General features: G+C 37.3%; 1 protein-coding gene across 1 annotated transcript in view; it reads right to left on the bottom strand.

Annotated features, from left to right (window-relative positions):
- The window catches only part of adamts16 (ADAM metallopeptidase with thrombospondin type 1 motif, 16), a 56,520-nt gene that overhangs the window by 4,302 nt on the left and 37,246 nt on the right, over positions 1-14,972 (bottom strand). Inside the window, exons 17-20 of the mRNA XM_066690965.1 lie at positions 14,731-14,869; positions 13,799-13,925; positions 2,704-2,908; positions 1,103-1,297 (exon numbers count right to left, since the gene is read on the bottom strand). Coding sequence (XP_066547062.1) covers positions 1,103-1,297; positions 2,704-2,908; positions 13,799-13,925; positions 14,731-14,869 — 666 coding nt within the window. The remainder of the gene's footprint in view (positions 1-1,102; positions 1,298-2,703; positions 2,909-13,798; positions 13,926-14,730; positions 14,870-14,972) is intronic.

Raw genomic sequence — 14,972 nt, 5'->3', positions numbered from 1 at the left:
AAAGCAATCAATTAAACGAAAAAGATAATCCATCAGGAAAACAAATGACTTTGCAGCCCATGTCATCTTCAATGCATTATTTGGCAATTAAGAGAATTAAAAATGAATTCCCAGCATTCCAGAAAGCACTGAGGCAAGTTAATGAATAAATTATGTGTGGCATTCTATTTTCGAAATCGAGCTTTTGTTTTAATTACACAAAAACCCAGCAAACCTGTTTCACGGTTTTTGAATATCACACACAATAAACTACTTGTACATTTTTTTTAAAACAAACAAACAAATAATATAAATAATGCAATAATAAAAAAGTGATATTTTTAAACTAATACAAATCTAAAGAATCTGAATATAAATGAATACGACAGGAAACAAAATCATTCTCTTTCTAGCACAATGAATGTACCAGATGTATTGTGGCTTCAAAATGTTTGTGTGCAAGAACCATAGACAACCAGAACAAGAATGGCAGGTATGTGCTTGAATTGTCTCCGATATACATTTGATGCAATTGTTTCAATGCCATATATGTCTTAAATAAAAACAGCATTATAACTAATCTAAGCCCACTTGAGGCTAGACCAAATGAAAACAGTTGACCTACCAGTGAATTGCAAATTACAAACTGGTACCTACTGCATTTTGATTTATAAATAGTAAAAAAGCAGTTGCTGACAATACATGAAAATACGATAGGGGGACACCTTAAAGCAACTTATTAATTTACATAACAACTTGTTTTGTGCTTTGTGATTTGTGGACAGGTTGATGTTTTGATTTGGCCTAGCCCATAAACTAGACACAGTATAGATTTGCAATGCAGTAGGCTGTTATAAAAATACAATGTGCGGCAATAAATTAAAATTAAAGCATCGGTTATTATTATTATTTTTTTTTAAAGCAGTCCTGTTTTTTTTAATTGTGTATATATTCCTTTCTTTCTTTTTTCTTTCTTTTCTACAATGGCTGTCAGTTTGGAAATTACATGTTCTTGTTCTGCAAATTGAAGACAACCTCTAGTATTATCATTCTTCTCTCCATAATACATTTTAGGTATTAGTAATCACAAAATGAATTCAAATATTTTGGCAACTGGACGTACCTCTTGCCAGGTGGACACAAACCACTGGAATTTACGGTGTTTCTGGCAGCGTTTAAGAAGACATGTTTCTTGAGTCTTGGGTTTGGGAAGCACCATGCAGGAGCTGTCGGGAAGTATCTGTGCCCTTGTGGTTGGGTTCGTGCTCTTACAAACCACAGTCCTCTTTTTCAGTCCTTTACCACATTTACGGGAACACTGCGAAACACCAGAATGAAGCACGTCACAATTAAACATATTTTACTTGATCAGTCATGCTACTTTTATAGTTTTATTTATTTATTGTGCACATCACAAATGTGTTTGCTTTTCTAAAATAATTACTTCTGAGCAATTAACTTTAGTACTAATTGTGTGAATTAATATTTGAATTGGATGTTTAAAACATGAAAAACAGAGAAGCGTGTTATTTAATAAAGGAAAAACTACATGAAACACAAAGATGTCACCAGACTTTTTCTCTGTAATTATTGGTTTCCTTGATTATGATTTCATTCACACAAATGGTGCTTTCTTTCAAAATACAGTCAAGTCACAGCTCATAACTGTGACATCTACGTCTAATATAAACCAGAACAAAATGTGTGTGAAGTTCAAAGCCCTGGTGGCAAAAGGCTCAAGTACAGACCATTGAGGGGCTTAAAAGAGTGCAGATGCAAAAAAGAGAGAAAAGGAATCTTGAGATGTTTCATGAATTTTCACCAAATGCATGTGATACTTTTACAAGGTTAAAAAGGTCTCATCTTGGTGAGCATTTTCCCTCTGTTGAACTAAAAGCAATTTTCTTATCAGAATAGTTTGAGTCGTATGTAGGTGAGACACTTTAACATACCAACCGCATAAATAAACATCTGTAATAACCAAGCACTAAATCATTCTGGTGACCTGGAATGCTGTTATGACTGTTGTGGGGTGAACCCTCTAATGGTGTCCCTCAGGGAGAATTAACTCCTTGTATGAAAATAGTGGGACTGTTAAGTGAAGCCTATTATATAGCATTAACACGTAGGTGCACATGAAAAGAAGCAAAGCACGTTGTCTTTACTTCATTGCCGGCCTGGGGGATCTTTTAGAGAAAGCTGGAAAATGTTATCACAGCTCAGTAAGAACTTCACAGTTATATCAAATCACTCCATGTTAATTAAAGTAAAAGGAAAGGTAATACATCTGAACTTTTTTTTTCTTCTTCAATTTTTATTTTATTTTTCCCAGGTACCTGAAAATGTTAGAAACCTGGTAAATGCCCTAACCTTGGCCTTCCTTAGCAACTTGCAGGGACAGTCTTTACCCAGACATTGTAATGCACATGGGGTTAGAACTAGTTCAACTCACAGAAACAGACAAAAAAGAAATAAAGATTTAAAGAACTTTAAATCAACTTATATTTAAGGTCTGACATTGCTTACATTTCTGTACCCTTTGTCAAAAACAATGTCTTAAAGACAGATTTGCTTTAGTGAGGCAAAGTGGTGTATTTGTATCAGTGTAATGTTAGTAGTTCATAAACAATCCAACTGTGGACTTCCCTCTATTGTGCCATGTATGATCTTTGAGGCATGGCATCCTCGTATAGAACCCACCACCGCTGTTAGTGAAATGTTTACCTCAGACCAGGGACCTGAGCTCCAGGCAGGAGGGCAGGTGTGGATATTACACGTCTGTCTGCGTAAGGGAGCTGGCAGTGGGCACTTGGCGTCAGTCACCGCCTCCACTTGGAGATGATTGATTCTCTGAACACAGTGGACCTGACGCGTTTGCTCACCGACACCACAGCTGCGGCTGCAAGCGCCCCACTCTCCTACACTCCAGCTGTGGAGAGAGGAAGAGACGAACTCAGTCTTATTTTCACAATTTCAGTTTGAATAGTAAGATAATCAAATCACATAATACGTTATTTAATGAGAACAATAATTTCATTTTTATATTTTTATTGATTGATTGAGGCTCAGTATATATTGATTTCTAATTGAGAGATCACAGAGAGGTGACATTAGATTACCTACGTAAACAAAACACAGAAGAGCTGGACATGAAGATGGTAATAAATGTTGGTTCCTTTGTAAATGAAATGCATACAAATTTAGTTTTCCATAGATATTTGGGAATACTTGGCAGTGCATTTAAAACCCAAGAAAAGATTGCCCAGAATTTCAAGGTTTTTCCAAAATACTTCTTGGTTTTTAATTTGCTGTTGACGATCAATATATTTGTATCTGTACAATTTATTGGGTGATGTAGAATGACTTGATATACCTGCAATTCAGGCTGAAATCTCTAGATGTCCTTCTAGCAAAGTTTAGATGCTTATCTAAAGTTTAGTTAGGTAATCAACACAAACTATTGGCTAATTACAAAATACCCCCCAATAAAGTTGCACAAATATGTCCATTCTGCAATTGATTGGGTAGATTGATTAGAAGCTGTAAAATGCTTCAATGAGGTGGATTTTAAAAGTGACAATGCCAGATCTATGATCAATTCTGTTGACAAAATATTCCTTAATATATACAGAAAAGCACCTCTTAATCTCTTCCAGCATTTTAAATACTCAAATCAATTAAACTAAAGTTACACATGATGCACCACCTCATCAGATAATAAAACACATCAATGAGAATTTCATGCTGAGCGAAAATATATGCAGCTCTCCTTGATAATAAAACAATTTTCATATATGAGGGTAAACATCCATATTCAATGACATTAGTCACAGAACTGAACCACAACAAAAATGTTTCAAAGCAAATCTCAGTCTTTGAAGCAAATCGCCACCGTGAATCTGGTTCAGCTGAGCAAAACAAATCTCCATGTGCTTCAACAATGGGACTATATACAAAACATTAGCATAAAACTTAAGATAAATCTATGCTGCATTAGTATTATATTTCCAGACACTAGTATTCTAACATACCTGCCTTTGTAAAGCATCAGGGTTAATAAACCATCTTTTCTGCAATCGTCAGCTCTTTGGCCAGTTATGTAGCCATTATTGAATCGCAACTATGTATTCTTGGATAGGAAATAGATGATGTATTAATAGAGGGATCTGTAAACAGCCCCGCTAAAGGGACGCTGACCTAACGATCACGTTTCCATGCTGTCTGATGAATGCTCTGAGAGTAGACTTCTGGCCCCAGGTTCCTGATAGTTTGTTGGCAATAAACAGGCGTGAAGACTGACTCCAAGCCTTGTGTTTGGAGGTCAGAGTGTGAAGCAGGTTGATGACAGCTGGCTGGCTTACACTACCTAAAACAGTTGAAATAAAGGGACCTCAATCTGTAACCCAACCAGCCGCCTCCTAAAAGTCCTCCTTCCACCCAGACAACCAAAACATGACTGTCAGCACTTTTGCAGAGCCTAAACTTCTCAGATATTTAGTACATCACTTCCCTGGAACGCTAAAACAATTTAGACAAATATATACAAGTACATTCTGATGGTTCTTCTTAGGTCTAAATTAAATGTTGGAGGTTGTCCATTTGGTCTCAACTTTCTGTCCTCTCTTTTTATAATGTATTTGATATTTATACAGTAGAATCAGACATACAGTTGGCATCACAGTCAACATTTGGCTACTGCTCTTTAAAGCACATTAAAATATGGTACTTGGTTAGACTGGGGTATTATTATCAAGCACTTAATATCCTCATTTACAATAAAAAACAGATATAAATGTCAGGTCTATGTATTTTTTTTCCAAAACAGAAGGCTGCACTCTTAGGTTTCGGTGATTATAGTTTATTTTTAAGAGTTGCAAACCTAGGGCCCTTATTTTAATGGCTTTTGGTCAGAGAAGCAGTGTTTTTTAACTATTTTGATGGCATTTTTCATGAATACTGTACAATGATTGGGTTACATTATAACTGACGGTGACCAACACAATCAAAAAGTCAAGAGTTAATGATGTTCAGAATATGAAGTGCAATTCTGTACCTTTAAAGTATGACCCATAATGAGGGCTTATTGTATTATTAGAGCAAAGCATTTGGGATTTTATAAGCACATAAAAAAGTTCTCCATAGCTGTGTAAAATATAGGCGAGTGCCTTCATATTTATGAAAAATCAAATACTTTAATTACATATGCAAAACAAAATGTATTTATAGATGTCGTGCTGTTCATAATACTTCATTCCCATACAATTTTCTGTGGGGAATAAAGCCCTTTTTTACATAAAACAATCCTTTAAACCCAAATACATTGACACAAAGCCAACAATTGGGTTGTTCTCTTGTAAAAAATAAAATAAATGCTTCTGTGCATATTGGTTCTTATCTGCATGCTGATTATCTTAACAGGATATTTGTCTTCAACAAATGATAGCTGTAAGTGGCTTTAATGTATGATTAGTAATTATTGTACAAATAAGTCATATCTGTACAGCTTTTCCAATCCATTTAAATAAGCTATCTTTAAAAGGAGGCATTAAGAAAAAGAAGTCCTCTGGAGGCAAGGAAAAGTTTTAATTGCCTTTATACAGCTCTGGAAAAAAAATAAGAGACCACTCCAAGTTCAGAAATCAATGTTAAGTGGTCTCTTAATTTTTTCCAGAGCTGTATAGTTATAGTTAAACACTGAGTGTGCACTTTATTAGGTACACCTAATAGCAAGTTGCTCCCCTTTTGCTCTCAGAACAGTCTGAATTGGTCAGGGCAGGGATTCAACAAAATGTTGAAAGTGCACCACGGGGATGCTGGCCAATGTCAACTCCATTGCTTCCCACAGTTGTTGCAAATTGACTGGTGGTTGATCTCTACACAAATAGCTCGTTCCAGCTCATTCCACAGATGCTCGATGGATTGGGATCTGGTGACTGTGGAGGCCACTGCAGTGAGCTGAATTCACTGTCATGTTCCCAGAACCATTCCTGGACAATCCTAGCCTGGCATTGGGCGTTGTCCTGCTGAAAGACCCCATTCGCAGATGGATACACTGCGGCCATGAAGGGATGCACCTGATCAGCAATGACGTTCAGATATTCTGTGGCATTCAAACATTGCTCCACTTGTATCAAGGCGCCCAATGTGTGCCATGAAAACACACCCCACACCCTGATGTTTTTCCAGTCCTCCGTTGCCCAGTGTTTGTGTCCTTAGCCCACTGCCACTGCAGTGTCTTGTTTTTCACTGACAGGAGTGGAACTTGGTTAGGTCATTGGCTGCCACACCTCATCCGTGACAAGATATGACATGTTGTGCGATCTGATATGCCTCTTTCGGCACCACTGTTGTACTCAGCTGCTTTGACGGACTGTAGCACGTCTGTTACTCTGCACAAGTCGTGTCAGCCTCTTCCATCAACGAGCCGTTTCCTACCACAGGAATGCCGTTGACTGGATGTTTTTTGGGTGGTGGACCATTCTTGACATGCCTGTGACACTGTTGTGCATGAAAAGTAGTAGGGTTGCTTTTTCTGACTCATACTGGTGCGTCTGGCACCAATTACCATGCTCCGCTCAAAGTCACTGAAATATTTTGTCTTTTCCTTTCTTTCTCTGAATTTCACACACAGAAAAGGTACCGGCCTACCTGCTTTTAACAGCATAGTCTGAACACATGAAGCTGTCACTCACTGTGCAGTCTATTTCACGAAAACGAAAGGTGTACCCTAGAAAATTGGCCACTCAGTGTTAAGTATATGCGTATACTGTAGTAAATAATAATAATTAAAAAAAAAATGAACAGGAAGAATGGACATACAAACCTCAAATGCAAAAATGTATATATTTTTCTGTTGCCAACTTAATATTATTTATTTGTTACCCAATAATTCCTAATTAACAAGTAATTACAATAACTTTTCATGCATCTACTACAAAGGAAAACAAATATCTATAATTTTATGTGACTTTCAGCTCAATTGTTTACCCACTTGATTTCCAAGTATTTCTTGTTAACGCACATGAGTAATCAGACACAATTAGATTGGGGTGTACACTGTAAACTATCAGATTGGTTGAGGATGTAAGTGAAGCGTTATAGCCAAATTAAAGTAGCCCTGAAAAATGAGCAGATGCAAGATACATTAAATAAAATACTAGCAGAACTTAGGCACCTCAGTTTAAGTGGGAAGAAAATTAGGCCCTTAATATTTGAGATGTATACTTCAGTAATCAGTGCTGTTACTGTTACAGCAACTTTTAAAACTAACATTATAGCCTCTCGGTGCATTATAAAGAGTATTAAATGTACAGCACAAGGTAAAGAGTGTAATGTAACCGTACACACCCACAAACCCGAAGTCTTTAATACTGAAAAAAATAAATAAATCATTAGCCTACTTGGCTTGGACGTGGCAATAAAACAAACATGCAACTTACTCATTACGTACTGCAGTAAATATAGCACCCATATAAATACGATAGGAAGGAAAGAGACCTTATACCCTTTAACTAGTTTAGCGTGTACGAGCTGGGCAACGGCCAAACATCACGGAGTATGCTGGAGCAAATCCCAACGTATCAAATACAGCTTATGGTAAAGATGCCGTCTGGATGGTTAGGGCAATACTTTTAATGTCTTTCTCTGATCACACAAACCCGGCGAATGAATGATGTAAGGACCTATATATATGAGGTAGTACCTATTTCCATAATGTAATGACTTTTCAATCCTTGATGCCTGCAGACACAGCAAAATAACATAATTTAAGGCACCGAAATACCGTAACTGAACTGCTAAACCTCTGCCCAGTGAGGGATGCATTACCGCTTTGGTATAAATATGTTTGTTCATGAGAAATTATGTGCACTCAAAGTCAAAGTGACGATTTCTAAATTAAGCAAGGCCTAAGCCTAACTGTAAGCCCAGACCACAATTTCCTATCCTGATATAATTCAGCTCTCCTTGGAAACAAAGGAAATACAGAACTCTGCACGGCCCTTGCAAACCATTCAACTCCATAAGAGTATGCACTGGAGGAAAATAAAAGTATTGGGAAACTTAAGGGAAATTCATAAAGATTTCTTCTTTAAAGTTTCATGAGGACCTGAGATCAAAATAATAACTCAAATGGGCCTTTCAGAGCTTGCATGTGTCCTTATTCAAAACATTGCATCTGTCTGATTCCTGCAAGGAGCTGGATTCAACATGTTTAGGCATATAATTTTATAAGAAAGACTAAAATCTACAAATATATTTGAGGAATACCGTGCAAGATACTGCAATTGTTCCTTGATAAATCATGTGACTAAGCTTGTGGAATGTTCTCACGCTTAGTGTGACCTGTTTGCACCCACTCACCATGAGTGGCTTTGCTGGAAACACACCAGATCCCGTTTTTGATTTGTGATTATAGTGCTTTTTATTCCTTTTAGACAATTTTTACATAGCCTACCCAAACCCCAATACCCTACTGTAGTTCGTCTGTGTTTGTCTGGCTGTGAAGAAAAGTTCGATCTGGATGTTATATATTTTAGTTAACTTTTTTAAACATGTGTCTTTCATTGTGTCTGGGAGAATAAGGGCTAGACCAAACCAAAACTTTGACTGACCCGTGAATTGCAAAGTACAAAATCTGTATAATGTATTGTCAAGACACTTTATACTACTTATAAATCAAAATGGGACAGTATACAACTAATTTGCAACTCACAGATGGGTCAAAGTTTTGATTTGGTCTTACAGATAAGATAGACATGATGTCATAGTGTGCATATCATTAAGTTTGTTGCTAGTCATTTATAACAAAATATTAAGCTAAATACCAAAGCACAGCTATGAGTCTTATGCCAGGGTGGATCGTCTTTGATTTTATATCGGAGGCCTGTAAAGAAAAATGCTGATGCTGATACCAATAAATAAATAACTATTATACATCCAACCTTCTGGCCACAATTGATGGGCTGTACATACTGTAGAATTGAAACTGCATATCAAACATGCCGCAGAAGTTAACCAAGTTATGGAAAGACTATGAAGCTGGCTTAGAGTGATGTGGTGTGATTAATTACCCATAAAGCCCCTGGACAGCTGAAATATTATTTTCTTGATCAGCCTAAAATGCCACAAAGGATAAACCAGGAACTGTGGACCAAGTACTCCTTTAAAAATACTGTTATAGATTTGTTTGCTTTGTTCTACTATAAAATGATATGCCACTGATATGTCAAATACTGGAAATGCACATGGCTACAGTTTGGGATTGCAAGGAAGACCTGTACAGATGTCCTTTGCTTTAAAGAATGAGTGCCCCCGCTTTGGTCTACTAGTGCCACATTCCCGCAGGGTTTATATACGTTTCTTTAAATCATTTGCAGAGCAGGGCATGCAGAAATAGTTAAGCTGGTTCAAGTCAGAAAATAATTAGTTCAGTTAAGTATTGTAGAGGTCAAGTGGAAAGAAAATGGGAATGTACTCGGCAGAATCAACTTTTCTTGAAAATGTTAAAATGTGCCGTCACTCAAAATGATATACACAACTTTCAGTGCAATAGATGTCATGTTGGGTTGCTGATGTAGTATTATTCAGACCCTTTTTTGTTTAGATATCAGGCAACTGAGAAGCAGCACACTGTTGTCCTGGGAACAGTGAAATGGATATTGTAAGACCTCTTGCTGGGTCCCTCAAGGTCCCATTCCTACATTATCTCAAATGCAAAAGTTGTACCAAAGTTAAGCTTACGTAAATCAATTAAAATTTCATTTAATTTTAGTTAAGCCTCTTCTTAAAACTAAGTAATACAATCTCTAAAGCCATGCTGCATGCTTGACAACCTGCCAAGAGAGGACTTAAAATCCAAAGCCAAAAGAAAGCATTTTTTCTCACTCTGCAAAACAATACGTATTGTAATTAATAATAAATATCGTAGTGTTGGTCTGGGGAATGTTTCCAAGACTTCAGTTTAATAACAAATGTGAGCAGACATTGAGAGATACGTACAAGTGTTTGCGTTTGGCCTTTTTACCATCAATATCAATGTGATGTTTGCTTTATTACCTATTCCCAAATGATACACAACAATTCCTATTCATAAGTAAACTCTGCTCTCAATAATACAGGGCTTGGTAAGATTTCACTTTGCCTTCTTGGCACTTACAATGCAGTACAATAAAGTCTGACCAAAGCCACGTCTAAGTGATCTGATTATTGTACAATGCAAACCCCTTCCTTTACCAGCCTCATTGTTTTTCCCTATGCCGAAGTGCTTTGTATCCAAGGCAACTATTTTCATACCAAAACTCTCTAGTTCCCTGTGTGAATCCATCATGAGCTAAACCACTGTTTAAAACGTATTCTGTAAAAACTTTTTACAGTGTCTGTTAATTGTGTGTGTACCCTGTTCTATTAGGTGCCCTAGATTTCACAGTACTGTATCTGTGACTCATATGATATTTGGAGACCACTGATTGGTTGCCTTTCTTAGAAATAAACTATGCAGTCACTTAAAAAAAAAAAAAACGATTGTGTAACATTTGTTTGTGTACTCATAGAATTGACACATTTGCATACAGATATTGACACTCAAACATACTTCTTGTATATGCATCTGTTTACAAAGCATTCAATCTGTGCTCTTTCTGAAGAATATTTCAAATATATATATATATAAAAGCTTCATGGGGTCTTTGGACAGGTGTACATGAGCACTACTTTTTATGTCGTGAGAACTTTGCCAGAAACGAACGGCTCCTTTGGAAGTGCCTTTGAAAGCTGAAGTGCCAGACGATTACTATTTTTTCTAGACAAGGTTTCTGGCATGCTCCCCTGCCAGTTTAGATCTGAGGTAGTGAAAGAAGATTCCAACGCAGTTAATTTGGGAAGGGCCCGTCTGTAGGAGAAGCATGGAAACCCAGACTAATTCAATTACACATTCAATTAATTCAAGAGATCATCCTGTGGCAACAGAGGTTTTCCTGTTTTTGCCTCTAAATAGAAACCGTGTGCATATATTTCAGCTGGAGATGGGAGATTTTTGTGCTGCGGAAAACGACTGTTAAGCAAATATTATTCCAGCTATAATATAATTTGATGTCCTCACTATTAATAAAGACCAAGCACACAGATCAGAAAGAGGAAGAGGAAAGAGCAAGAAGAAACTGTTACCTACAACAGTTTAATCTGTGGTATTGACAAGATGGCAGGGCAACAACATTACACACTTTAAAGGGTTTTGTTCAGGCAGATAGACCTATTCCTTTGAATGAACTAATAATGATCATCTATGATTCCAATATTAATGACACTTGCTTGTAATATAGAAAACAACTCTCGGACAGAAAGCTTTACGGATCTGAAATAATACAGAGAAGCGAGCCATAATAAAATCGCTATCAAGCAGATTGAATGATTAAGCAGGAAGTCTGGGAGAGGGTAGACAATGATGTTTGGGACCATGACTGCAAAGATGCACACATTAGTCAGTGAACTGCAATAAGTCATAGGTCAAATACTAGCAATACCCCGAAGGATTTATTACCTATACGATAACAATACACAGCTAACATTGTGTGACAAAATCCCATAGTATTCACAGCTGCGATTACTATCAAGGGGGTCCATTCTGAAGGCAAATCTTTTCAGTCATGCGATAGCAAAACATATCCTCTCTTGCATGTTCTCTGGAGAATGTTAGTCTTTTTCCACGATTTCATGCACAGTAAGATTGTCAGTGTGGCCCCTATAGTTTTGACCACCAGTGTTTACAATCAAGAGGAAATAGATTTGGAGTTTGCATGCACTTGTACATCAACATATGTTTTGGGCCTTTTGACGTGTTTTCCAGCTGTCTGTGCTGTGTGGTTCCATGACACTGCGATGATTCAGTAAAAGCCAGCTTTGGGACCGACCTGAAACGCAGTGCATTTGGACGCCCTGCTGAGATTTGGTGCCTGGAGGGATTTGGTTAGTCTGATGACCCTATATTCAGAGGGTAATTCAACACCTACAGTGTTTTATACATTTAAAGGATCTTATGTCCTAGACAGGGACAGCTGGTGGTCTGCCATGGCTTACGTCACTGCAGAAACCTGAACGCCACGTTACATGCCAAAACCATCCTTCTCAGCCATCATGGGCTTTATCAAAATGACCGAAATGAAGTCAGCATGTGAATATATTTTTTTTAATTCTTCAGGCAGACAAAAACCGGTTCGCTTTTGTTGACATTCTTACTCATTCAATATCTTTGGTTGCACTGCAGAACTGTTACGGTTCTTGCTGTAATAACATTCATTTCTTCATTATTTTGCTTTTCCTTTGTCTTAGTGGATATGCAAATCACTACTAAATAGCACTTATTCTATTCATGTCTGTATTGCACTGTAATCATAACGTATTTCATATAGTAATTGCATTCTTATTTTTAGACTAAAATGTACAGCATATGTGTAAAAATGAAAGCTAACTGAATTGTGCTTGGCCACATACGGTTTGCTTGCAAAATAAACAATTGAGAAATGGTCAAAGAGTTAGTAACGCAGAGTCAATGTTTCTCTGAAAGAATAAACGCCTACACAAAAGTTATATCCTTCATTACCATCATATCCTGTACATTATCGGTTACATTATACAGTCTGTAAATGAACATATGTTCCATGCTACTTATGAAGGAATTTAATGTATGTCTGCGTTTCTTGTAATTTAGTGAAGTTCAGACCAGAGCCCCTACGTGTGACTCCCATCATGAACTCCCACATGCAGTGCTGGAATGCGTGCTCATCGATTGTTCCAAGTTCATGCCGATGACAGATATTAATCAAAGACGGAGCCCAGATGAAAATCAGGTCTTTCAACCACTCTAATTGTGACTGTCCAAACCTTTACACTCTCCGGACTGGCAGATTAAATCTAGATGCAGTGGCGTTTCTCTTCAGAGTGATTCATCCTGCACAAGGCATGTTGGACTACGCACTTCATATGACACTCATGTGGTGCTGAGCTAGTTTATGGAATGATAAACTCATAGGAAGAATGAGCATAAGATTTTATGTTTCAATTAAATGACATTGAATAACACTGGAACAATGCAGTATCATTACTTGTGCTTGGAAACAATTTTCCAAAGATCACAAGTGGCAAGTGCTGATAGGAAGTGATCTAGCTTACTGTGGAAATGAGGAGGAAATGTAGTAAGAGAACAATGTATAATATTTTTAGGGAAACAGAATTTTACAGAACAGTTAAAATAATACTACAGTAATACCCCTAAAGGTAATTTTTTTCAGAACAATTGTCTCTGATTATTAATTCGATGTTGCATTCAAATACTGTTAAAGTGTGAGTGATACTGTGCTGTGAATGAAAACACAGTGAGCCAGTTTCCATGGCTATCCACTGAACACGGCCTTTTCAGAATCTTTTGTCTACTTTTCCACACGGTTTTTGAACACACAAACCACATTACCATGTTGGGTTTTGAGAAGTGTTTCTATGGGTCTGTGATCTCGGACAATGCAGGAAAGTGCAAGACTAAGGGAACTTTATTTTTAAAGACTGTATTGTTGCCATGGAGTTCGGGTATTAAAGGAAATGGAATTAAATCATGTGGACCATGTGGCTGTGCTTTTATTTTTATATTTGTTTGCTTTATTTATGGCTTCTCCAGCCTTCAACGAATGCATCCCAATCATAACCAAAAGTGTAGCCACTCCGTGTAGCCAGACAGACTCCAATGCAGAAATTATAGCTCTTCCCAGGTGCTGACTAAGGAAGAAAATGTCTGGTTCATGCCAGAGCCCTGTTAAACGTGCTTCTTCCTTACCTGGGGGGGCAAGCCTGTGTATTACAGGAAACAAGTCCCGTGAAGGGTCGAGACCTGGGATTGCAGAAGGAGATGTTCACTTGCACGCGCAAATCCCTGTAGCATGCCGATTTGGTAGTCATTTGACCTGCACAGACATGCAAAAATCCATATGGTGAAGCAATTGAATCAGTACGTTAGCTTTATTTAATCATCTGAAAAATAATTATGTCTACTTTATCTGCCTCATCAGCATAAATACATATTTTAATGTTACTATCACCAAGATAATCAACATATGTAAAGATACATGTGCGTACACATCCCAACAGACCTCTTTTTTTGTATCTATATATTTAATTTCACTTGACTATAATTTCATGTAGGTGATAGTCAACTTCACAATGTTACATTAAAAGCACTAAGGAATTTGCCAAAGGAAACGTTTGGTCTACAGAGGTATTGCTACACCCATACAAAGGTTGTGTGGAGGTCTTTGACCTGCAGGTAAGAAAAACAGCTTTTAACCTGAGCTTTGTTCAACTTGTGCCATTTTACCTCAGGCGAATCAAAGCACCATTACGTTCTCTAATTATAGGTCTTCCATGTGGGAAAAAAGGACGCCACAGTAAATTTTAACGGGCAGTGATGGGAACCTTCAGACACTTCTGCACTTAAGCAGAACACAATGCTGATTACAGATCAATAGGATTAAGATGTTGTTTTTCCCAATGCTTGCACCTTTAGGGGTGACAGATTGTTCAAAAAGCAACCCACCTTCAAGAAAATTGTTTAGTATATTACTTCTAATTCTTTGGTTCTCCTTCTAAACCAATTTTATTTTATTTTCAGAGGAGCTCAGTTAGCAAACTATAGCATTAGTACATATTCTGATCAAAACAATTTCCTCAATGGAGATCAACTGTAAATCTGCACATGCAGGACAACTCTACCTCCTCCACAGGACACAGAGCACTGGGAACGGACGATGGCCCAAGTGTAGTTGTGCTTTATGCTCATCTTCTTATCTATATCAGACTTTCGAAGCGTATATTCCCACTGAACACCAGGATTTTTGCCTTGAAGGAGGATCTGCAAAATAGAAGACAATTTTTAATTTGTTTTATCAGGCTACCAAAACTTTCTTCCCAGTATCAAAATATAATGGAATAAAGCACCTGTTTTCAGTAAATAT

Source organism: Amia ocellicauda, chromosome 18 (genome assembly GCF_036373705.1).
Source record: "Amia ocellicauda isolate fAmiCal2 chromosome 18, fAmiCal2.hap1, whole genome shotgun sequence".
Classification (NCBI taxonomy): Eukaryota; Metazoa; Chordata; class Actinopteri; order Amiiformes; family Amiidae; genus Amia; species Amia ocellicauda.
This window is presented reverse-complemented; position numbering and strand designations above follow the sequence as displayed.